The sequence below is a fragment of the Desmodus rotundus genome, chromosome X (genome assembly GCF_022682495.2).
Source record: "Desmodus rotundus isolate HL8 chromosome X, HLdesRot8A.1, whole genome shotgun sequence".
In the NCBI taxonomy this organism is placed as follows: Eukaryota; Metazoa; Chordata; class Mammalia; order Chiroptera; family Phyllostomidae; genus Desmodus; species Desmodus rotundus.
This window is the reverse complement of record NC_071400.1, coordinates 72,547,980-72,573,789: the sequence shown is the minus strand read 5'-3', so window position 1 is coordinate 72,573,789 and position 25,810 is coordinate 72,547,980. Positions and strand designations below refer to the sequence as shown.

Here is a 25,810-nt window from a genome sequence, read left to right as displayed (position 1 = left end):
AAAGAATTATTTAAATGAAGAGAGTATGTTCATGTGACAAAGACCCCTGATTTTTAGAGGAAAAATGTACAAGAATAAAATTTAAAGAGTTAAGGTACCAAGGTTTCATATATCCATTACCCTCCTCCAGCAGTTAACATCTGCAACTCACAGGCTAATCTTTTACCTATATATCAACAGGGTGCCCACTGCTCACCCCTCACCTGATTTTGAGGTAAAGCCCAAACATCAATTATCACTTAATGCTTAAATACTTCAGTAGTTATCTCCAGAAGGTAAGGACTCTTTCTGTACAACAACTGCAAGAAAATTACGCATTAACAACTAATAATTCCTTATTACCTAATCTAATAATGTCTCACAAATAAAGATCTGTGATTGTTTAACTGGAAATAATGGTGTAAACTCATGTTTTCATTTTTGTATGTACTTTTTTGATTAAAGACAAATTTTTATTTCAGATAATTTTAGACTTACATAAAAATTACAAAGATAGCATAGAAAGTCCTGCATCCCCCTTACCCAGCTTCCCCTAACATTAACATCTTAGGTAACTATAGCACACTTGTCAAAATTAAGAGAGTTAACACTGGCACGTTACTATTAATTAAACTCCTGACTGTATTTGAATTCCACCTGTTTGTTGACTAATGCATTTTCTTTGCTCTGGGATCCCATGAAGGATATTGCATTGCATTTTATCAAGTCTCCTTAGTTTTGTGTGGTTTGTGACAACTTCTCAGTCTTTCCTTGTCTTTCATGACCTTGACAGAGTATTTTGTCCATCAATTTAGATCTGTCTGAAGGTTTTTTTTCATTTTTAGATGAGGGTTGTGGGTTTTGGGGAAAGGATACATAGAGGTGAAGTACTTTTCTCAACACATTACCCCAGGGGGCACATGATAGCCACATGATTTGTCTACCACTGGTGATGTTAACTTGATTTTCTTGGTTAAGGGAGAGTCAGCCAGGTTTCTTCACTGTAAAATTACTATGTTCCCCTTTCCATGCCCTGTTCCTTGAAAGCAAGTCACCAAGTCCAGCCCACACTTAAGGTGGGAAGGGGACTATCTCTATCTCCTGGAGGCGGGGATACTACATACATTATTTGGAATTCTGTAAGGAAGATTTGTTTCCATTCTCTCATTTAAAATTTTATTCAATAATTTATTTATATCACTTTGGGCTCATTTATTTTATGTTTTGGGTTATAATCCAATACTATGTTATTTATTTTGTTGTCCAAATTGTTCCAGGTTGGTCATTGGGAGCTCTTTCAGGTTGGTTTCTGTGGCCCTTTGATTTTGAACACTTCCTTACTTTCCAGTGCTATAAAATGCTCCAGGCTCATCTTGTATGTTCTCTGCCCCAGTCCTAGAATTAACCATTTCTCCAAGGACCCAAACTCCTTTTACCATAGAACAATATTTAGAAATGAAGATATGAGTATAAGTACGCTGGTTACTACTGACGTGTCACAGCTTCTAGGCCCTCTCAGTGGACAGAGCTAGGAAATACATGTGTGTACTAACCCATGCACATGTATCTATATTTATTTCTGTATCTATCTGTATGTATAAATGCACATATATGTATACACACACAAAGATATATGCATACACACACGTGTATGTACACAAACTAAACATGAGATAATACTGCCATCTCCGATTCTAGCACCATATGGTTCAGTCTAACTTCCACTCTTGCTTCTTTCTCAGAGCAACTTCTTTCTCTGACTGAATGTTTTTCAGTTTATTTTTTATTATCTTAATTGTTTATTCTATTACAATTGTCCCAATTTTTCCCCTTTTGCCCCCCTCCACCCAGCCCACCCCTCTTGCCCACAGTCAATCCCCTCTCCATTGTCCATGTTCATGTATTATTCATACATGTCCTTTGACTAGTCCCTTCTCCTTCCTTCCACCATTTCTACCTCCCTCCTCCCCTACTACAGCTATCAGTCTGTTCCATGTTTCCATGCCTCTGGTACTACTTTTCTTTCTTTTTTTAAACATTATTTTGTTGTTCAATTATAGTTGTCTGCATTTCCCTCCCACCACTCCTTCTCTTTAAAAAACAATTATTCATTTATTTTTAGAGGGGAAGGGAGGGAGAAAGAGAGGGAGAGAAATATCAATGTGTGGTTGCCTGTTGCATGCCCCCACTGGGGGCCTGGCCTGCAAACCAGGCATGTGCCTTGACTGGGAATCAAACCAGTAACCCTTTGGTTTGTAGGCCAGCGCTCGATCCACTGAGCCACACCAGCCACAGAAGCGGTTCTATTTTTCTTGTTAGTTTATTTTGTTCATTGATTCCTCTTATAGGTAAGATCATATGGTATTTGTCCTTCACTGACTGGCTTATTCACTTAGCATAATAGTGTCCAGTTCCATCATGTTGTTGTGAAGGGTAGGAGCTCCTTCTTTCTTTCTGCTTCATAGTATTCCATTGTGTAAATGTACCAGTTTTTTAATCCACTCATTTAGTGATGGGCACTTGGCCTGTTTCCAGCACTTGGCTATTGTAAATAGCACTGCTATGCACATAGGGGTGCATAGGTTCTTTTGGATTGGTGTTTCAAGATTCTTAGGGTACTTTCCCAACAGTAGTATTGCTGGGTCATAAGGCAGTTCCGTTTTTTTTTTCTAACTGGATTTTAAACTTCTGCATATTTTAAAAATAAATACACAAAAAGGCCCACGCTGTAAACAATATTAAACAGGCAAACTTGGGAAAAATATTTGCAATACATGAAAAAAGTAAATATCCTTAGTAAACGAAGAATTCTTTAAACACAGACAGAAAAAACCTAAAGGAAGCAAACAAATAAAAACGAAATGGGTGACCATACCTTAAAAATATCTAACTACACTAGTGACAAAAAAAATACAAATAAGATCTTAAACATCATTTTGACTTATCTAAATATAAACATGGATGCTCTCACCTACCATTGGTTTTAATATAAATTGATACAAATATAAATTGGTACAAACTTCATGGAAAGTAATATGACACTATGTAAGGAAATGTTGACTATATTGCTAGATTTCTGCTATGTGAGGTCTCCCATTGAACAACAACAAAACTGGATAAAACATTTCCTGAAGGCATCAAAGTATTTAAATTGTCAGGAATGTGGGCTGAACTCTGAGAGAATGGGAATTCAGAGAGGTAAGGCCAAGAATCAGAGTCCCTTTTACCCTGGGGACATTTGCTTATACAGAAGATATCTAAGGGAAAATAAGTCACAATTCAGGGAATCTGACAAACTACACTCCAACACTGAGCTAGGACCCTAAAGAGCTAGGGGAGAACTGGAAGCAATCAGCCCCTTCATATACTTAGAATCTGTCTTTATCTCTGAGTGCCCTAAAAATCTAAGCACTGAACCTTAACTAAGAGAGTCCCAAACTACTAGTGCCTAAAGGTGCCTTGTAGAAGCAAATAAGTCCTCTCTGGAGGAAGAAAGCATCATTCTAGGCCAAAAATTTTTGAAATAATTTCCAGCACACAGTCAAAATGAATCAGGTACATGAAGGGGTAAGAGATCTGGAGCAACAACCAGCAAAAAATGTCACACACTCAAAAAAAAAAAAAAACCCCCACCACAGGGACTTCATATGCTGAGATTATCCAACACAGATTATTAAATAATGAAGTCTACTATGTCCCCAAACATAAAGTCTGAGTATGAATTTTTTCAAGAAAATGAACATAAAAATATAGATTTTAAAAGGAAAAAACATGCATAATACAGAAAAGAGGGTAGAAGATATACAGAATACCATAATTATACCTATATCTGTACTTAACTGGATCACAAAGGCGATGAAAGGGGTAGAGGCAATATTAGAAGACATAAGGACTGAGGATTTTCCTAACTATGAATAATATCAATACACTGATTCAAGAAACATAAAGAACCTAAGGCAGGATTAATACAGACACACACACACATGACCCATCACAGAGAAAACAAAAGACGAAGAAAACATTGTCTTTAATAACCTGAGAAATAAAGGCAGATTACCCTCAGAGAAATGGCAGGCTGCTAGATGAAGTCTCAGTATCAATGGAAGCCAGAACACAGTAGAATGATATCTAATGGAAAGAAAATCCCAATCTAGAATTCTCCGCTCAGGGAATACCCTTCAAGTTTAAAGGGGATATAAGGAAATTCTGAAACTAAGAAAAAAGGAGAATTTGCACTCAGCAGACTGACACAAGGAAACTGAATCCAGATAAAACCTTAGAGATGTTCTCTAGCTGAAGCTAGAGAACAAAGAAAGGACAAGTGTGAGGGTCAATCTAAATGGATAAAAATAATAGTGATCTAAAAACATGTAACATCATTTACACACAAAAATATAATTTAAATATATAAAAAAATAGCCTACAAGTAAAGGGAGGCATTACATGAAATTTATGTAATTCTACATAAATTCTACAGTGTTCGTACTATTTGGGAAGACAATGGTATCAATATTAAAATATGATGAATTAGAGAATCACACTGTTATTTCTGGGGTACACATTATGATGACAGAAAAGAGTGCTTAAGCCTCCAAATTAATAGAGCAAAATGGAATGTTAAAAAATATTCAATTGATACAGATACATCAGGAAAGCCAAGAAAAAATACGCAATAGGTGGTAAAAATAGAAAGCACATAAGAAGACCACAGATGTAAATCAAACTATCCCAAGATATATAATGATTAAATGTAAATAGACTAAATGCTGCAATTAAAAGACAAAGACTGATAGTCTAGAATAAAAAACAACTTAACTATATGTCTTTAACAAGAGACACATCTAAAGGAGATACAAAAAGATTAAAATTAAAAGGAAGGGGAGGAAAAACAGAAAATTAAACCCAAAATAGATGAATGGAAAAAACAAGCAGAAATTACTGAAATGGAAAATAAACTCACAATAAAAAGAATTAAAGAAACTAAAAGTCATTGTTTAGAAAGTTAATAAAACTGGCAAAGGTCTGGGAAGGCTAAGAAAGAAAAAGTAAAGGTATAAATTACCAGTATCAAGAATAAGAAAGATCCTGCAGAGATATTATGAACTACTTTATGCCAAAATTGTTTAATGCACTAATTCCTAGCAAAATATAATTCACCAGAGTGACACAGTAATAAATGGAAAACCTGAATATTCCTATAAATACTTAAGGAATTGAGTCAGAAATGATAACCTTTGTCACAAGAAAGACTGGCCTGTATGGATTTATGGGTGAGTTCTACCAATCATAAAGGGAGCAAAATAAAACCCAGAGAACACTCCCCAATTCACTTTATAAGTCTAGCATAGTCTAGCTATGAAAACCTGACATGCACAGTATATATGAAAATTATAGTACAACCTTCTCATAAATATAGATGTAAAAAGTCTAAACAAAATATAAACAAACCAAATATAGCAATATATAAAAAGGATTATTAAGAATTATACAACATTGTCAAGTTTGGTTAACCAAAGAATCAATGAAACTTAATGCATTAACAAATTAAAGAAGAATATCACCTGATCACTTCAACATATACAGAAAAAAGCATTTGATAACAATTCACCATCCATTCATGCTTAGCAGGCTCTAAGATCAGAAATAAGCTAAGAAAACTGCTATTGCCATTGTTCTGGATGTTAATCCATTGCAGTAAAGGCTAGAAAAAGAAATAAAATGTAAAAAGAACTGCTCAGAAATAAAATCCTCCTCACACACAGATGATATGGTCAGGTATGCAGGAAACCCAAACAATTCTACAGATAAATTTTTGGGATTGCCAAAGCCTGATGAATAGAAAGGAATATAAAGTCAACACAAGAGAGGGAAAGAGCAGAGAAAGAGAGAGAGAAGGATCTATCTTTAAAAGCAAATACCTATTTTTTTCTTTTTAAATTTATTTATTTATTTTTATTCAGTTACAATTGTCTGCATTTTCTCCCCTTCCCTCCACCCCACCCCAGCCAGTCCCACCTCCCTCCCGCACCTCTACCCTCCCCCTTGATTTTGTCCTTGTGTCCTTTATAGTAGCTCCTATAGACCCCTCTCCCCACCATCCCCTCCCCATTCCCCTGTGGCTATTGTTACAATGTTCTTAATTTCAATGTCTCTGGTTATATTTTGTTTGCTTTTTTCTTTTGTTGATTATGTTCCAGTTAAAGGTGAGATCATATGGTATCTGTCCCTCACCGCCTGGCTTATTTCACTTAGCATAATGCTCTCCAGTTCCGGAGTAGCCAAAGAACTTATATACATGACCCCTGGACACGAACTAAGGGGTGGGGGGCAGGTTGCCAAAGGGAATGGGGGTTATAGGGTGGAGGGAGGTGAGAGGGAAAAAACTGAGACAACTGTAATAGCATAATCAATAAAATGTTTTTTTAAAAATAAAAATAAAATGATGAAAAATTAGAAAAAAATAAAAATAAATTAAAAAAATATATAAAAAAGCAAATACCTAAGAATAAATCTAATGAAGAATATATATAATCTCTGTGGGGAAAAGCATTAAATGTTATTGCAGGAAATTAAAGACCCAAATAAATGGGAAGATAGACACCATGTTCAATGGAATTGGAAGACTCAATATTGTAAACATGTCAATTATTCTCAAGTTGCTAAGATTTGATATAATATTCAAGGCAAAATCCCAACAGGTTGTTTTTGGGGGGTGTGCGTGTGTTTGTATATGAAAACTGACAACCTGATTCTAAAATGTATATGGAAAATGCAGAGACAAGTACACCCCTCAAGATATGTCTGCAGAAGAACAAGGTGGAAGGCCCTGCTCTACTGGTTCCCAGGACATATTATAAAGCTCCAGTAAAAAAGACAGTGTGCTCTTGGCACAATGCCAGGCAAATAGGCCTGTGGACCAGGATAGAGCCTGGAAACAATCACACATACGTGGATGCTTGATTTATGGCAAAAGGGGTACCACAGAGCAGTCTTTTCAGTAATTTTGCTGAGACTATTGAATATCCACATGGAAAGAAATGAAATTGGACTGTTACCTCAGAGTCAACCCCAAATCAATTCCAGCTGGATGAGAAGCATAGGAGGCTAATCTTTATAATCTCAGAGTAGTAAATTATTTCTTAAGACACAAAAAGACTTACCATAAAAGACTGATAAGTGAAACTGTATTAAAGTTCCAAAGTTCTATTAATCAAGAGATAGATACCATTACAGGAATGAAGAGCTAGGTCACTAAGTGGCAATTAAGAAAGAGTAATCAAGAAAATCCACAATGAGATTCTACTACACACCAATTGGCAAAAATAAAAAATTCTGACAATGCCAATTATTAGCAAGGGTATGCAGCAAAGGTAACATGCAATCATGAGAAGAAAAGGAAGGGGCTGTTAATAAGAACTAACAACAGGCTTTTTAAGCAGGGGCAGTGCCAGGAAAACTAGGACTTGGATCACCTTAGACAGGCATAGAGCATAGGTAAGGGGTCAGTTTAAATGTCTACTTTAGAAAATAGCTTGGTGTTATCTGGGAAAACTGAAGTTGTACATATTCTAAAATCTATCAGTTCCACTCCTAGGTCTATACTCTGCATGAATGTGTACTTAGGTGTACCAGAATATATGTACACAATTGCTTACAACAGCAGTGCTTTAAACAGCCAAATCTGGAAACAACTCAAATACCGATTACCATTAAAATTAATAACCTGTGATTGCAAGGTTCATTGCAATACTATACATGGATAAAATGAAGAAGCACAAAGCAACCTGAATCAATCTCACAGACCGAAAGAGTATATACTGTATGATTCCATTTAAATAAGATTTTAAAAGACAGGTAACACTAAATTATATTATTCAGGGATACCTATTTGGATGGTATAGACAGATATAAAAGCAAGAAAGTAAAGTCTAGATTAAAATTAATTCTCAGAGAGATAGGGGGTTGTGATCAGAAAGGGGATTGTGGCCCTGGCTGGTGTGGCTCAATGGATTGAGTGCCGGCCTGCGAAAGGTTCAGTTCCTGGTCAGGGTACATGCCTGGGTTGGAGGCCAGGTCCCCAGTTGGGGGCGTGTGAGAGGCAACCAGTTGATGTATATCTTTTATGCATGCATCAATGTTTCTCTCCCTCTCTTCTCCTTCCCTTTCCCTCTCTCTAAAAATAAGTAAGTAAAATCTTAAAAAAAGAAAGAAAGAAAGGGGAATTCAAAGGCTGTTGAGGTGCTCACAGTTTTTAAATTTCTTGACCTCGGTTGTAGTTGTATGGTTGTTCACTTTACAATAATCCCTTAAACTGTATAGTTCAGTGTATGCATTTTTTCTCAATGTAATATAGCCTATAAAAAGATTAATTCTATGTGTGATGCAGGTGTTTATATGTACTCATATATTCTTTTATCTAGTAACTTTACTTCTAAAAGCTTATTTTGAGGAAATAAAGCAATCAGGAGTGTGAACAAGTAATTATGTATAAGAATAATGTTAATCATAATATTATTTCTAATAGGAAAAAACAGAAAACTGTAAATATCCAATTAACATGCCACAATAGGGAAATTATTAAATTCAATACGGCACATGCATATAGTTTAGATATTGTAATGCAGACATTAAAATATTTGTACCTAAAAGTATTTAATGGCATAGCAAAATGCTTAAAATTATTAAGTGAAAAGAACCAGGAAACAAAATTGCATATATAAAATGATCTCAATTTAGTGTGATTGTGATAATGAGTGTAAATAGAAGGAAGTGTTCTGAAATGCTCACTGTGATTAACTTTAGCAATGGTATTATTTTTGTGATTATAATTGTCCATAATTTATAAGTTTGTATAAAGTATGTGTAATGTGTATTATAAAGGTTGTCAACACTAAAAACTGCTTATAATTTTTACTTTTACATTAACTAACTACTTCTTTAAAATAAGACAGTTAACTGAATTTTCTTCCTATTTTATAAGTATACAAATTTATTCAAAATTATATTAGTGGTTGAAGATCAGCTTTCATATATAAAAAATTACCAGAGTGACAACTTTAAATACATTCCTAAGATAGGAGACATCAGAATGTAGTTTGTTTTCAAATGTAGCATTCAAAGCTTCAAATCTTTTCTATAGTATAACATCTCAATCTAGGATTTGTTTTCTACAAAAATTGGGACACCTAAAAAATTTTTAAAGTAGATGTCAAAATGATACAGTAATTATAGTTAAAAATTAAAAAACTCAAACTCTGCAATTATTTTGATAGCTAACTACATTTTTGCCTAAAGGTTCAGGAGTTTATCAATTCAAAACCCTTCTTCTATTTATCTTTATTTTAGTTTGTACAGAAAAAAGTTAACATAGCAGGTCTAAACTACTATCTTTTGAAAAGCATGAAAGCCTTGCTTTCAAGGTTGGCTCTTGATTAGCATCTGGGAATTTGGATAATTTCCTCCCTTCCTAAGTGAAAAGAGTGGCTTGCTGTGTCTAAACTATTTGTACAAACAATATGATTTATCCTGAACACCTGCTTTCTTTCTGGGAGTCTGGAATTCGGTATGCGCCAGGCAGAGAGAAGGTGCCTATGCCTACATGACAAGGTCCCAATAAAAACCCTGGGTGTTGAGTCTCTAATGAGCTTCCCTAGTTGGCAACATTTCACATGTGTTGTCACACTGGTTGCTGGCCAGGAAACCCTTGGAGCTTGTACCTGGTTGTCCTTAAAACTTCAACCCATGCAGCTTTTCCTTTTGCTGATTTTTCTTTATATCCTTTAGCTGTAATAAATCGTAGCTGTGACTATGAGTCTCTACTGAGTCCTCTGAGTCTTCTTAGTGAATCATCAAAGCTAGGGGTCATCTTGGGGACGCTGGACACACAGTTCTTAAAACTAAGATGCAACTAAACATTTAATATAGTGGTAAAGCTAGTCAAGAGAAATGTTTAGTTTTAAAATGTTTATAATGATACAGATGTGTTTTCTTTCCACTAGTATTTATCAAGGCCTACACAGGCACCCAGCTAGGTTCCTTCATATCTCCAATCTTATTGAATTACCTGAAGTTTCAAGTTTCTAATGTTTACTAGGATAAAATAGTATTTCCCAACTATTTTCTATTACCCAGCACTCTAGCAGGCATTCAATAAATATGTGCTGAGTGAATGAACAGCAATTTATATCACTACACATAAAAACAAACAAACAAAAAAATAGATCATACTAGCTAAAAAAATAAGTACATATCAACTTCTGGCCAAGATGGAGGCATAGGTAGACACACTGTGCCTCATCGCACAACCAAAAGATGGACAACAACAAATTTAAAAACAAAAACAACCAGAACTGACAGAAAATCAAAATGTATGGAAGTCTGACAACCAAGGAGTTAAAGAAGAAACATTCATCCAGACTGGTTGGAGTGACAGAGATGGGAAGCTGGGTAGCCGGGTAGATAGGACTTGGGACAAGGCAGAAGCTGGTGGACCGGGTGAGGCAGTGGTTTGCGCATTGGGCAGTCCCACATTCGCCTGCAGATGAACCGGGCAGAACAACTAGAGAGTGAGAGAGACCACACAACCCAGGGCTCCAGTGCAGGAAAGTAAAGCCTCAAACCTCCCAGCCTCACAGGAGAGGTCATTGGAGAGACCCACAGGGTCCTAGAACGTACACAAACCCACCCACCTGGGAATCAGCACCAGAAGGGCCCAATTTGCTTGTGGGTAGTGGAGGAAGTGACTGAAAGCGGGCTGAGAGCCAAGCAAGCGGCATCGCTCCCTCTCAGATGCCTCCCTCACATATAGCACCACAATGCAGAGACACAGGTTGCCCTGCCTGGTGAACACCTAAGGCTCTGCCCCTTAGTATGTAACAAGTGCACCAAGACAAAAAAAACAATGGTCCAAATGAAAGAACAGGTCAAAGTTCCAGGAAAAATACAACTAAGCAATGAAGAGATAGCCAACCTATCAGATGCACAGTTCAAAACACTGGTTATCAAGAAGCTCCAGGAATCATTGGGTACTTCAACCGTATAAAAAAGACCCAGGCAGCAATGAAGGTTGCATTATGTGAAATAAAGAAAAATCTACAGAGAACCAACAGTGAAGGGAAGGAAACCAGGACTCAAATCAATTGTTTGGAGCAGAAGGAAGAAATAAACATTCAACCAGAACAGAATGAAGAAACAAGAATTCAAGAAAATGAGGAGAGGCTTAGGAACCTCCAGGACATCTTTAAACATTCCAACATCCAAATCTAGGGGGGCCAGAAGGAGAAGAGGAAGAACAAAAAATTGAAAACTTATTTGAACAAATAATGAAGGAGAACTTTCCCAGTCTGGCAAAGGAAATAGACTTCCAGGAAGTCCAGAAAGCTCAGAGAGTCCCAAAGAAGCTGGACCCAAGGAGGAACACACCAAGGCACATCATAATTCCATTACCCAAGATGTAACAGAAAGAGAGAATCTTAGAAGCAGCAAGAGAAAAGGACACAGTTACCTACAAAGGAGTTCCCATTAGACTATAAGCTGATTTCTCAAAAGAAACCTTACAGGCAAGAAGGAGCTGGAAAGAAGTATTTGAAATCATGAAAGGCAAGGACCTATATCCAAGATTACTCTGTCCAGCAAAGCTATCATTTAGAATGGAAGGGCAGATAAAGTGCTTCCCAGATAAGGTCAAGTTAAAGGAGTTCATTATCACCAAGCCCTTATTATATGAAATGTTAAAGGGACTTATCTAAGAAAAAGAAGATCAGAAATATGAACAGTAAAATGACAAGAAACTCACAACTATCAACAGCAGAACCTAAAAACAAAAAACAAAAAACTAAGCAAACCATTAGAACAGGAACAGAATCACAGAAATGGAGATCACATGATGGGTTATAAGTGGGGGAGTGGGAGTGGGAGAGGTGGGGAAAAGGTACAGAGAATAAGTAGCATAAATGGTAGGTAGAAAATAGACAGGGGGAGGGTAAGAATAGTATAGGAGTGTAGAAGCCAAAGAACTTATATGTAGGACCCATGGACATGAAGTAAAGGGGGGGAATTGTTGTGCAAGGCAGAGGGGAACAAAGGGGGGGAAACAGGACAACTGTAATAGCATAATTAATAAAATATATTAAAAATAAGTACATATCTTCATATAAATTAAAATGTTACTCTATAATTTTCTTACTTGATATGAAACAAGTATTTTCCCCTATCTGGTAGGTTTGCTGGAAGCACTAATTGATTCTACTTTATCAGTAAAATTGACTTCTACAAATACTCCCAACCCCAAGAATAAACACCAGATGAAAAAATAATAAAATTAAAAATATAAAGTGCCTTCAGTCTAATTATCTCTACTGTGAGCTAAAAAATACAAACCGTTAATACTATTTTGAGAGATAGAAACTACTGTTTTCACGTCAGATGTGTTATAAATCCATATATAATTACTGTAAAACTCTCCCCATGGTATATGTAATCATTCTATAATAAGGTAATTAAAATTCTTTGGCCAGCCAATTTAGGATTTACAGTTTCACTCACATATCAGCACTTCTAAAGACAAGTTCACATGTGTTACTTAGAAATAAACATTTAATTGGGGGGGGTGGATGACAGCACAGTCCTGTCTTCAAAATTGAACCTACATTTTTGAATGTTTCAGTAAATTGCTATAGACAGGACCAAATTTAAGTGTAATCCCAAGGCAATGGTGCAAACATATGTAGATTTTCAACAATGAGTGTTGGGGAAAATGACAACGTAGTCTCTAAATAGTATTACACCTACTTTAAAGGTCAATCACCTCTTGAACTCCTGCTATGGGACCCACATTTGTTTAAACTGAATATTTAGGAGTGGGTACTGGGAACATGCTTGTTTAATAGGCACTACTCAGCATTATCCAATGCTAAGTTTTGAAATCTACTGCTGTAATCTTTTCTAGCCCTAAAATTCTGGTTCTGTGAGTCTCTGCATTTGAGTATGCTTTAAACTGATAAATCATTTGTAATATAATGGGTATCAACTTGTTCTAAGAATTTTCTAACGTGATAAGCAACATGAATAATTTCATGACTTCAGTTTAGGAAAAACAAGGGAGAGCTGGTTATAGTCAGTCTGTAGCAAAGACTGATATGGATACCATATTAAGAAACTTGCTGATAACTGAAATATATTGTTTGATGTAGCCTTTTCTCCATCAAATACATCAGAGCTGTTTCTAAGTAGCCAACAAATTAGCAAAGCCATCTGACCTTATTTCATTTGTTTCCCCTTTCCTTGTCCACTCTGTATTGGTGTCATGTCATAAAACTGTAGAAAGGATCCAGATTATGCATAACTGGGCAATGAGTTCCTGAGTACTTGGGCGAATTCTATCCTGCTGCCACAAATATGGAATTAATTATGTAGTTTCATCTACATGCAGCTAGATAAGCAATCTCTTGCCTAGCCAGTAGGTGGAGGTACGCACAAACTTACTGCTTTGTTCTTTTATCCACAGGACCTTAAATCTTACAGTAATCCATAGTTTTGATTTGTTCGTCTGTTTGTTTTAAACCCAGAAGATCAAAAGGAATTAAGAAAATGGGGTGAATTTATTAAAAAATCATGATACGAAGAAATTTTATATTTCTGTTTTGTTTCTGACCCTTTTGAGAAATGACAAAGTAATTTTAACTGTGAATTTATAATCTATTTCCAGACCCCCAGAGTTAATAAAACAATTCTAAATTTAGAAATATAGTCTTTAAAATTCATGTTCAATCAAGGAAAACTGAGCATCAATTGAATATATGATATTAAGACATTATTATTGATTTTGCTCGGTATGATAATAATATTGTGGTCATTTTGAAAGGTCCTTAACTGTCAGAAATACAAACAGGAGAATTTATAGTTGAAATGATGCTGTTTTAGAAATCTCCATGATAAAAAAGAAAACAGTAATGGATAGGTAGGAAAAGAATGGCAAAATGTTGATAATGGTTGAAGCAGAGTGACAGGTACACTGAGGTTGATTATAGTATTCTCTTTTATTTAAAACTCCCCAAAAGGGTTAAAAAATTTTAAATAGAAATGTATGTTCTAGTGATGCAGATTAACACTGGAATTAGGTGACTAGTAAACATGCAATTTTAATGAGGTCTCACCTCAATATATAGCCATTGGTAAGTTATTTCAATCACAACTGAATCATAAAATGAGCTATATAAAATCTAATACAGATTCAACACTGAAGAACTAAAACTAAACCGTGAAAACAATACTTTCTGCTGCAGAGCACTTTACCATTTTATAAAAAGTAAATTCATATAGTTTTCTCATCTAGTTCTCATAATATTATGAAGATTTTAAAGGTAAGAAAACTGAGGCTCAAGACTTCCAGTCACAATGGCAGCATGGGCAGACATGGCTCGCCTCTTCACACAACCATATGAAAATTACAACTAAAATATAGAACAACCATCGCTAAGAACCATCAGAAATCAAGTTGAATGGAAGTCTAACAACTACAGAGTTAAAAGAAACCACATCCATCCAGACTGGTAGGAGGAGTGTAGATGCAGAATGGGCTGGTCCCTCACCCACGGTGTGGTGGATAAAAATTCAGGAGGGATATTTCAGGACCGAGGAGTCTAAGCCCCACCCCAGGGCCCCCAGCCCAGGGTTACAGTGCCAGAAAGATAAGTCCTCACAACTTCTGGCTGCAAAAACCAGCGGGGATTGAGTTGGTGGAAGAAACTTCTGGAGCCCCAAACAGTTTTTCTTAAAGAACCCACACATGGACTCACCTACGCAAATTCACTCCCTCTGAGCTCTAGTACCGGGGTAACAGCTTGAAAGGAACCAGTGGCATAAAGGGAGGAACTGCAATGTCTGGCCTCATGTGAAGCAGAGGCCATTGTCTCTTTTCTAAACCCTCCCTCCACAGAGCCAGCAAGCTCTGGTGCCATATCTGAGATTCCATCAACCTGGCTAATACTGTTTGACCCGCCTTGGAAATACCCAGACACTCCACCCCACCCAACTTACAGGCCCACCCAAGCTGCTTTTCCATATGATTGGCAAGTCTTGACTCTTGCTCCACAAATTCCTAAATACTCTCAAACAAGCAACGGCTGGCTTCAGTGAGCCCTAGGCCCAGCAATAGCAGCAGCCAGGCTAGATTCACAGCTAGGCTTCACCTGCAAATCTCCAAGTCCAGCACAAATAGCAGCCATCTCAGACTGCTTTATGGTTCAGGCATAGTGGCCCTGGGCAAAACACAGGTGGGGGCTGACGTTGGCCTGCACCACCCAGGATATTCCAGGGCTAGTGCACCCAGTGGACAGCTACAGACCACATTGGAGCAGCACCACCCTACCCCTGCACAGCTGATCCTCCGTGCAGGGCAGAGGTTGGTGGTAAGGAGTCACAGCCAATCTTCAGCTGCCTGGCCTGGGAAAATCCCTCCCATTGACCTGCCAATAGCAACCAAGGCTCAACTATAAGAAGAAGGCGTACTCAGCCCACACAAACGGGCACACCTCGACTACCCAGCTTGGGTGATAGGGGAAGCTTTGCTCAGTGGACCCTACAGGACATCTACTCCATTAGGCTACACTAGCAACACAGGGAGTCAAAAAAGCTCTACCTAATACATAGACACAAATACAAGGAGGCTGCCAAAACAAGGAGACAAAGAAACATGGCCCAAATGAAAGAACAGATCAAAACTCCAGAAAAAGAACTGAACAAAATTGAGATAAGCAATCTATCAGATGCAGAGTTCAAAGCACTGGTTATAAGGATGCTCAAGGAACTTAGTGAGGGCCTCAACAGCATAAAACAGACCAGTCAGAAATGAAGGATCCACTAACTGAAAAAAAGAACAATTTACAGGGGATCAATAGTAGAGTAGATGGAGCCAAGACACAAATCAATGATTTGGAACATAAGGAAGTAAAATACAGCCAATCAGAACAACAGGAAGAAGAAAGAATTTTTTAAAATGAGGATAGTGTAAGCAGCCTGTGGGACAAATTTAAGCATTCCAACATTCGCATGAAGGGATGCCAGAAGGAGAACAGAAAGAGCAAGAATTTGGAAATCTATTTGAAAAAATAATGAACAAAAACTTCCCTAATTTGGTGAAGGAAATACACATGCAAGTCCAGGAAGCACAGAGAGTCCCAAATGAGATGGATGCAAAGAGGCCCACTCTAAGACACATCATAATTAAAATGCCAAAGGTTAAAGATCAAGAGAGAATCTTAAAAGCAGCAAGAGAAAAGGAGACAGTTATCTACAAGACAGTTTGCATAAGACTGTCAGCTGAATTCTCAAAAGAAACTTTGCAGGCTAGAAGGGATTGGCAAGAAATATTCAAAGTCATGAAAAGCCAGCTACAGCCAAGATTGCTCTGCTCAACAAAGCTATCATTTAGAACTAAAGGGCAGATAAAGAGCTTCCCAGAGAAGAAAAAAAGAGTAAAGGAGTTCATCATCACCAAACCATTATTATATAAAATGTTAAAGGGACTTATTTAAGAAAAAGAAGATCAAAACTATGGACAATAAAATGGCAAAAATATATATCTATCAACAATTGAATCTAAAAAACAAACTAAGGAAATAAGAAGAACAGAGACAGAATCATGGATATAGAGAGCGTTTTGATGGTTACTAGACGGAAGGAGGGTGAGGGGAATGGGTGAAGAGGTGAGCGGATTAAGAAGTACAAATAGGTAGTTATATAATAGCCATGGGGGTAAAGTACATTATAGGAAATAGAGTAGCCAAAGAACTTATACACATGACCCATGGACATGAATAATGGTGGGGGGATTGCCTGAGGGAATGGGGGTTACTGGGTGGAGAGGGTAAAGGGGAGGAAATCAGGACAACTGTTACAGCATAATCAATAAAATATAATTTTAAAAAAGAACACTGAGGCTCAGGGAAGCTAAGAAGACTTGGCCAAAGTCATATAATTAGTAAAAGTGACATGATTGGGATACTAAACCAAGTTTTATGAAAACAAAAACCATTTTCTCTCTACTGTACTTATATCCTTTTGAAACAAACAGAGACAAGGTAAAATTTAAGCAAAATTTTAAATTTTGCTTTCTATGCTGTTTTATAGTATGTGATGAAATCTATTTCTTTAGTTTTCTCAGTGAATAAAAATTTGGACAGAAACGTATTTCTTGAATAAAGAATACTTAATCAGAAAAAGTAATTAAAATTATAATATCTTAAAATTGGAAGGGATGTTAGGGACCCTCTCTACTTCAAACCAACTTCAGCTTGAATATATCTAATGAGGAATGTGTACTCTGTGAGACAGCCCATTCATGTATGCAGTTAAGTCTAACCATTAGAGGCGAAATCTACCTGCCATTTGTTGATTCTAGTTACAACCCTGACCCTACACTGAACAAACATATAATCCTCTTACAGATGACAATCTTTTAAATAACTGAAGACATCCATTATGTTCTACCATGGGCTTCTGCTGTGAGGACTCTTTTAGCAGAAAAAAAAAGCCAATAGATTTTTGGATAACTAAAGCCTCCCAACATTTTCAATAGCTCTTCCATGCCACTGTTCTTCGGACTGGGACTAGAGTATCTCTGGGAGTACTCAAAGTCCTTCCAAGGGATTATGATAATTTTAAGGCAATCAATTTCCATATTTTCATTTGCCACAATTTGATCTATCTGAAAACATGTCTGTGGTCTGCTGATTTTCCTTTTACAACTCCATTCACAGGAAACCATGGCAAATGACAAACCATACTCCTATCCTGAGAAGTTCCCTAGCTTCAAAGGGACAACTGGAGAATACAAATCTCTCAAGTGAAGGAGAGAACCTTAACAGTAACACAGAAAACTTGGATAAGAAAGGGAAGAACCATCTTATTTCTTCCAGACAATACATGCATGGGAAAGCCTGGTCTATTTTAGAATTAGAAGGAGGGATAGAGCAAAAAGGGAAAAGCACTCACGGACATGGGCAACAGTGTGGTGATTGCAGGGGGGAAGTGGGTAATAAGGGGTTAAATGGTAATAGAAAAAATACAGTAAGAAAAGAAATGAATAGTAACATGGGTGTCGCACGGATGTCTATTAACACTTTAATTTTATTTGAAAAATAAAGTCAGACTTTTTTTCCGACAGAAAGTGAGCCTGGCTCACTGGTTTGACAATGATGACTAGTTTTGCCATTTAGTCACATAGCAGACATAAAGCGAATGAGATAAAGGTGCAGCTGTCCAGTTTTGAAGAAAATATATTAAAAAATATGAGATACTGAACACTACAAGCTCACAATATAAGTTTTTATATGTCACCTTGAAAATATGTGAGGAGGTACATAGTTTCAAAATTTTTTTAGTAAGTTTGCCAACAAAGATTTTGAAGGCTATGACTCTATGACAGAATTTCTAGGCTCTTTCCCACTTTGGTTATCCCTTTCTGGAAGCATGACAGTGTCCTGCTTACTATGAACATGCCAGGAGAATGAGCAGCATACAATACAGTGGGAGTGCGGCTTGGTTCTGAATACTATGCACTTATAATTCGTGTAGCCAAAGGTTCCATTTAGGGCTTTTAAAGCTCTTTTGCAAGAACTAACTAGAACATTTCCATTTTTTTCACCCAAGAAGCTCCAACTAAATTCATGGTGTACTTGCACTTACATATTTGAATGAATAAGTTTATATCAACTGGTCTTAAATTTCATCTTCTTAGTTTCAGCTCCTCTGCTGCAAGCTTGTAAAATATTTTAAAATTTTCATCTGGATATTCTGTGTATTAGCTAGCCTTTTGTGGGAGTAGCTTTTGACATAGTTCCCAGTGATCACCACCTCCTGGTATTCACACCCTTGTGTAATCCCCTCCTCTTGTGTGTGGGCTGGATTTAATGACTTATTTCTAACTAATAGAATATGGCAGAAGTGCTGAGATTAGGTTACAAGATTGCCTTCAGTCTTGTTCATACTGTTGCCCTCTTGCTTGTTCACTCTGATGAAGCCAGCTGCCATGTTGTGTGCTACTCCAAGGAGGGATCCAGGTACAAGGAACCTACGGTGGCCTCAGGCCAATAGCTCATGAGGAACTAAGGCCTTCAGCCTAATAGCCTGCTGCCAACAATGACATGAGTGAGCTTAGAAGCAGATCCATCCTCACTGGAGCCTTAAAATGACTTCAGCCCTGGCCAGATCCTTGATTACTACCTTGTGGGATACCCTAATCAAGCCACTGATTAAAATTTGAACAGAATAGGATGGTAGCCCATAAAGGATACAATCTCTGGACACAATCATCTAACCAGCTATAAAATTACCGAGTTGCCCTATCCTTAGCTCACATTTCTCCATCGTACTGACATAATTCTGTGAGAAATATGTCAAGTGGCTTATTGAAATCAAGATGCACTATTATCTATAGAATTTCCTTTATAAGCCAATATGGTGATTATATCAAAAGAGGAATTTAACTCTTATTACTTGTTTTTAGTTGCTAGAGAGGCTTGCTACATGGAGGCCTCCACCGCCATCCCACCCCTCTTCATGAAGACTCCTATGATCAGAATTTTCTATTTTGGGGCCTCCTATCTCTCTGAATTCTTTCTTTTTAGAGCCTCTTCTCTGAAGTATGCTAAAAATGTGAGGGTAACTAAATATGACTAACTTTTGCTTCCTCAGCCACTGTGAACTTTAAAGATGAGATAATCCTTTTATTCTTATTATTTTAGGTCCTTGTAATAGATGCGTCCACAACTATTGTTAAATTTTAAAAGAAAGCATTAGTGTTATTCAAAACTAATATTGCTTAAAGCTTTAACCCTTAAGAAAATAAAATGTACACTCACAATTCAAAAACCATGTAAAGCATTCCATCTGAGCTATATGTTTCCAATAACTCTACAATGTGAGGATGTTTCAGCATATGACAGATACTGGCTTCCCGCTTTAGATCTGCAAAACAAACACACAACATGCTTTGTTAGGTAGGAACAAAAGACAATCAGAGTGAATGATGAATGAATGGATATGATCTATGGTAACATGAAGATTTCTCTAAGTAAAGAGATGAAATCCCCCATTTAAGCTAAGCCTACCTTTTAACCTGTAAAATCTTTGACACTATAACTTTTCCATGTCTTTTGCCACCTTAAATCTATATACATTATAAAGTCAGTTCTTATTAATACAAATGTAAATAGCACAAATACTTTCCTCAAACTTTTATTTATTTTTTAATTAATTAATTTATTTTTATAAAGTTACAATTGTCTGCATTTTCTCCCCTTCCCTCCACCCCACCCCAGCCAGTCCCACCTCCCTCCCCCACCTCTACCTTCCCTCTTGATTTTGTCCTTGTGTCCTTTATAGTAGCTCCTATAGACCCCTCTCCCCAGTATGCCCTCCCCACTCCCCTCTGGCTATTGTTACAATGTTCTTAATTTCAGTGTCTCTGGTTATATTTTGTTTGCTTTTTTCTTTTGTTGATTATGTTCCAGTTAAAGGTGAGATCATATGGTATTTGTCCCTCACTGCCTGGCTTATTTCACTTGGCATAATGCTCTCCACTTCCATCCATGCCATTGCAAAGGGTATAAGCTCCTTCTTTCTCTCTGCTGCATAGAATTCCATTTATATATAAAGACTATACTTTCAGGGATCATTTCTATAGTTAGTTACTTTCCTCAAACTTTTATAATCAAGTTTTGAAATTTATAATTCTTTCTTAATCTGCTAATAAGTAACTCAATTTGTTGTTTTGAAGTTAACCCCTTTTTCTTAGTTTTCCCTAAATTGGATAATAATATATTGTCTTAGTCTAAAATCTAGCATTTATAGACACACATCAGGGCAATTACATGGAATAGGGGGCAAAAAAGAGTATGGTTTAAATAGAAAAGATACTACTCCCAGCATCAAAGTCAGAAGTTTTCTTTTTACATCATTTATAAATTCAGGATAATTCAGGACACAATCTAAAGTGTTATTTTGAAGATCAAATTCAGATAATGTAGGTAAGACCAGTTTGCAAGTTCTATAATACTATTTGCAAAATAAAACTGTTAATATCACCACTGTCATCATCATCATATGAAGACAGTTTGCCATGTCTACATGGAACAAGATAATTAAAGCCGTCCTGTGTTAATAGTGCTGGAGTTTTGCCCTGGCTGGTGTGGCTCACTAGATTGAGTGCCAGCCTGTGATACAAAAGGCTGCTGGTTCGATTCCCAGTCAGGGCACATGCCTCGGTTGCAGGCCAGGTTCCCATTTGGGGGTGCGTGAGAGGCAACCACACACTAATGTTTCTCTCCCTTTCTTTCTCCCCCCCTTCCCCTCTCTCTAAAAATAAATAAATAAAATCTTTAAAAAAATAGTGCTGCGGTTTTACCTGTTTGGATGAATAAAATCCAATATGACACTTTTATATTTGGAAATAGAGGGAGACAGGTAAAGAGAACAAAGGCCAAGGATACATTGCCCAAAGCAAAAGAGAACATTATCTGCTCTCTGATTTAATATTAATTCAACTTAGTTTTGCCAACAGAGCAATGGCTGCCGAGGGAACGACTTACATAAGGGTAGACAGAATGAAGAAAGCAAATCAGTAAATTAGCCAAAAGAGAAGCCACCAGGCAAAGGAAGAATCAATAACACAATATTAAGAAAGGGAATAGAAGGAATTAAGGCATGCGTAGTTGGAGAAGGCAGAGAAAAGGCTGTAAGATTCAGCCAAGAGAGACCATTAGCATTCTGGCCAGGATGAAGTTCTGTGGAGATGTCAGGTTTGAGGTCAGTATGCAGGAGACAATTATGTAATAATAAATAAAAATTTATCATGTCTCTCATTGGGCTAAGTACTTAATATAGTCATTGTCATATACTGTCCCAATAACCCTGTGAAGCAGGTATTTTTACAGATGAGGAAACGGGCTTAGAAATGTGTTCAAGATCACATAGTATCACAAGGGGTAGGTTTGAGCCCTGGCCTCTCCAACTCCATGATGTTGGGTTTAGAGATGATCAGATCAGAAGAATCTAGCAGTAGGAAAGGAATAGAGTCAAAAAAGTTTTGATTGTCTGTTTTTGCAGTTGTTTTAGAGGGAATACTCTGCATTTGTAAGTGGCAGTGATGAAAAGCCCATGGGATATGGAGTTGGGAAACGTGGTGCCGGTCCTGCCTCTGTCACTGATACATGACTACCAACGGCTAACTTCTAAAATGCCTTTCTTACTGCAAATGAAGTGGGGAAGGCGGTAGGTGATGTAGGACCTGCAGAGTCTACTACATCAACTTCAGAGAGCAGTGGTAAGATTCAAATGAGAAAATGGATGTGAAAGGACTTGTGTGGAGTACAGCACTATGGGGCTTAGGGGTAAGGTGGCTCAGCGTTCACTGTAAAGGAAGAGATTGGAGGTACTTGAAAGATGGTCTCTGTCTCCTAAAGTGGTTGGAAAGGTCCTGCAGGGGAGGAGAGGTGTGAATCAGGTGTGGGTTTTGTGCTGGGAAGTCATAACTACAAGGAAGGCTTCTGACAAGTCTCCTGGAGGGCCAGGCTGAAGCCAGACGGCATAAACCAGGTGCCTGCAGTTTTTCTCTCCCTTCAAGAATGTGCTATCTCCTGATGCAATGAAAAGCTCAAGAGATTTATTACTTATTTTTATGTTTGTCTCTAGCTTCTCATTTTATTAGAAGGTACCCCTTTAATACCTTCTATTTTCACACTTTCTTTCCATTTCGACAGAAAAGCTGATTTTAACTCAATGCTCTGACCCTGGAGTCAAGAAGTAACAGAGATTTTGTGTTTGCCACTGAAAACTGGTCTTTTCTCCTGTGTTCAGTTTATCTTTTTTATTTTGCCCCATTCATGTAATTACACTGTGTTTCAGCCTCCACAATCACCATTTGTCACATGCCACATTTGTTAAACTAAAAGGCTGAAAGTAGACATGCATGCACTAAAGAACCCTCCATTAGAACTTGCACATTACTGCTTGGCATGTGGTTGAACATGATCCTGGTCTAGTCACTACCACCTACCCACGTTCAAAATGAAGAAAGAATTGCTGGGGACCCTGCCTTCAAGGACTAAAGACATTTAAATGTCATCAAATCTGACATTTCAGCAACTAAGATCAGAACACTAATTAAACAGCATAGAATTAACAACATAAAAATATATTTGAAATTGTAAGAGTAATAATGCAAAAATTGGCTTACATCTAGGATAACTGTGGCACCATTTTTCCATAATTTAAGTATTATGGAAATACTTAATGGGTATATTAAAAATCCTAAATAGAAAAATCATAGGTTAAAAAATACAAATGTATCACATATGCATTCTAACTATAGATTCCACAGATAATAAGCTCATAATGTTTGTTTTAGATTATGACTCACTTTATTGCGATGCTTCTTTTTATTGTGGTAGTCTGGAACTAAACCCACAGTACCTCCCAGGTATGCCTCTACTTGCCTACAAATCAACTCATAAAGCAGAGTAGAAAGAAATCAGAAAATAGGTACTGATTTGAAATAGAGATTATCTGACTGCTTAGAGATACTAGCACAGAACGTTCCTGTGAGTGACCTGACCTAGAGTTATCACGGCTGTTTGGAAGTGCTGCTTTGTCTACATTTAACCGGTAACACTCCATTTTTCCTTGTACCTTTCTATTTTCTAATTTCTGAGGGAAATTTTAAAAGATTCAAAAATTATGTATTTCTATGTGTAATAAATACCCTTATATAATATTTAAGTACATGTCTATATTTTACCAATTTATTTCCCCTTAAAAGGAGAACTAGTAGTATAGAAAGTAATATTTCATTTTCTGACCCAAACTGGAGAAACACACAAATTAAATCAACTTCCTACATGGCATAAGGACTACCACACTTACTGCTTTGCCTATTACCACTACTACTAGTTTCTTAAGACACTGGGGCCTAAAATTTTTTTTAAAGAATTTTCCTGGAAAGTATTTACTTATTCATTTCATTAACTAGTTGTTCTTGTGATAGAATTCTGCATAGTATCTTTTAAAAGTTGGATTTTACTTCCAGAGTGACACAATTCTGCAACAAGTTAATTTGACCATGGGTCAAAAGTAATTTGGGTATTTACAAATATGTCTGAAGGAATGACTTCTGACGTCTGACATTCTTAGCATTGGATTAGCAATCTCCACCTCAGTATATGTCTCGTATAAAACACCAAAATTTAAGTGCGCTTGCATAGAACCACCCAATAAGGATTTATTTTATTTTTATTTTTAAAATATAGCTTACTGATTATGCTATTACAGTTGTCCCATTTTTTTCTCCCTTTTATTCCCCTCTGTCCTGTATCGCCCCACTATCATTCACCCACCATAGTTAATGTCCATGGGTCATACATATAAATTCTTTGGCTTCTCCATTTCCTGTACTATTGTTAACCTCTCCCTATTTTCTACCTATTTATGCTTCTCACTCCCTGTGCATTTCCCCCCATTATCCCCACTCCCACTCCCCACTGATAACCCTCCATGTGATCTCCATTTCTGTGAATCTGTTCCTGTTTTAGTTGTTTGCTTAATTCATTTTTGTTTTTGGTTTTGTTTTTAGGTTTGGTTGTTGATAGTTGTGAGTTTGTTGCCATTTTACTGTTCATAGATGTTATCTTCTTTTTCTTAGATAAGTCCTTTTAACATTTCATATAATAAGGGCTTGGTGGTGATGAACTCTTTTAACTTGATCTTGTCTCAGAAGCACTTTATCTGCCCTTCCATTCTAAATGATGGCTTTACTAGATAGAGTAATCTTGGATGTAGGTCCTTGCCTTTCATGACTTTGAATACTTTTCTCCAGCTCCTTCTTGCCTGCAACGTTTCTTTTGAGAGATCAGCTGATAGTCTTATGGGCACTCCTTTGTAGGTAACTGTCTCCTTTTCTCTTGCTGCTCTTAAGATTCTCTCCTTCTGTTTAATCTTGGGGAATGTAATGATGATGTGCCTTGGTGTGTTTCTCCCTGGGTCCAACTTCTTTGGGACTCCCTGAGCTTCCTGGACTTCCTGGAAGTCTATTTCCTTTGCCGGATTAGGGAAGTTCTTCATTATGTTTTCAAATAAATTTTCAATTTCTTGCTCTTCCTATTCTCCTTCCGGCACCCCTATGATTCAGATGTTGGAATGTTTAAAGTTATCCCGGAGGTTCCTGAGCCTCTCCTCATTTTTTTGAATTCCTGTTTCTTCATTCTGTTCTGGTTGAATGTTTCTTTCTTCCTGCTGCTCTAATTGATTTGAGTCCTGGTTTCCTTCCCTTTACTGTTGGTTTCCTATTAATTTTCTTTACTTCACTTTGCATAGCCTTCACTTCTTCCTTTATTTTGTGACCATACTCAACCATCTGTGTGATCATCCTGATCACCAGTGTTTTGAACTTTGCATCTGACAGGTTGGCTATCTCTTCATCGCTTAGTTCTTTTTCTGGAGTTTTGATCTGTTTTTTCATTTGGGTCATATTTCTTTGTCTTGGGGCACCTGTTATGTTGTAAGGGGCGGAGCCTTAGGTATGAGTTATGGCACTGCATGTGGGGGAGGGTTCAGAGAGAGAACAATGCCGCTTCCTCAGTGTCACCCTGCTTTCAGTCACTTCCCCTGCTACCCACAAGCAAATTGGGAGCTTTTGGTGCTAATTCCTGGGTGGGTGGGTTAGTGTACTTCTTAGGACCCTGTGGGCCTCTCCAATGGACTCTCCTGTGATACTGGGAGTTTCTCCTGCTGCCAAGACCCCCATAGAATTTACAGCCAGAGGTTTTGAGTCTTTAGTTTC

At 37.2% G+C, this 25,810-nt stretch overlaps 1 protein-coding gene and 1 pseudogene across 10 annotated transcripts in view; one reads left to right on the top strand and one right to left on the bottom strand.

The window, feature by feature from the left end:
- CASK (calcium/calmodulin dependent serine protein kinase) overlaps positions 1 to 25,810 on the bottom strand; it is a 439,221-nt gene that overhangs the window by 235,478 nt on the left and 177,933 nt on the right. For all 10 annotated transcript variants that reach the window (XM_053917273.2, XM_045187586.3, XM_053917276.2 and 7 more), the window contains exon 3: positions 19,839 to 19,944. In XM_053917273.2, coding sequence (XP_053773248.1) covers positions 19,839 to 19,944 — 106 coding nt within the window. The remainder of the gene's footprint in view (positions 1 to 19,838; positions 19,945 to 25,810) is intronic.
- On the top strand, positions 20,632 to 20,704 carry LOC112322547 (small nucleolar RNA U3; annotated as a pseudogene).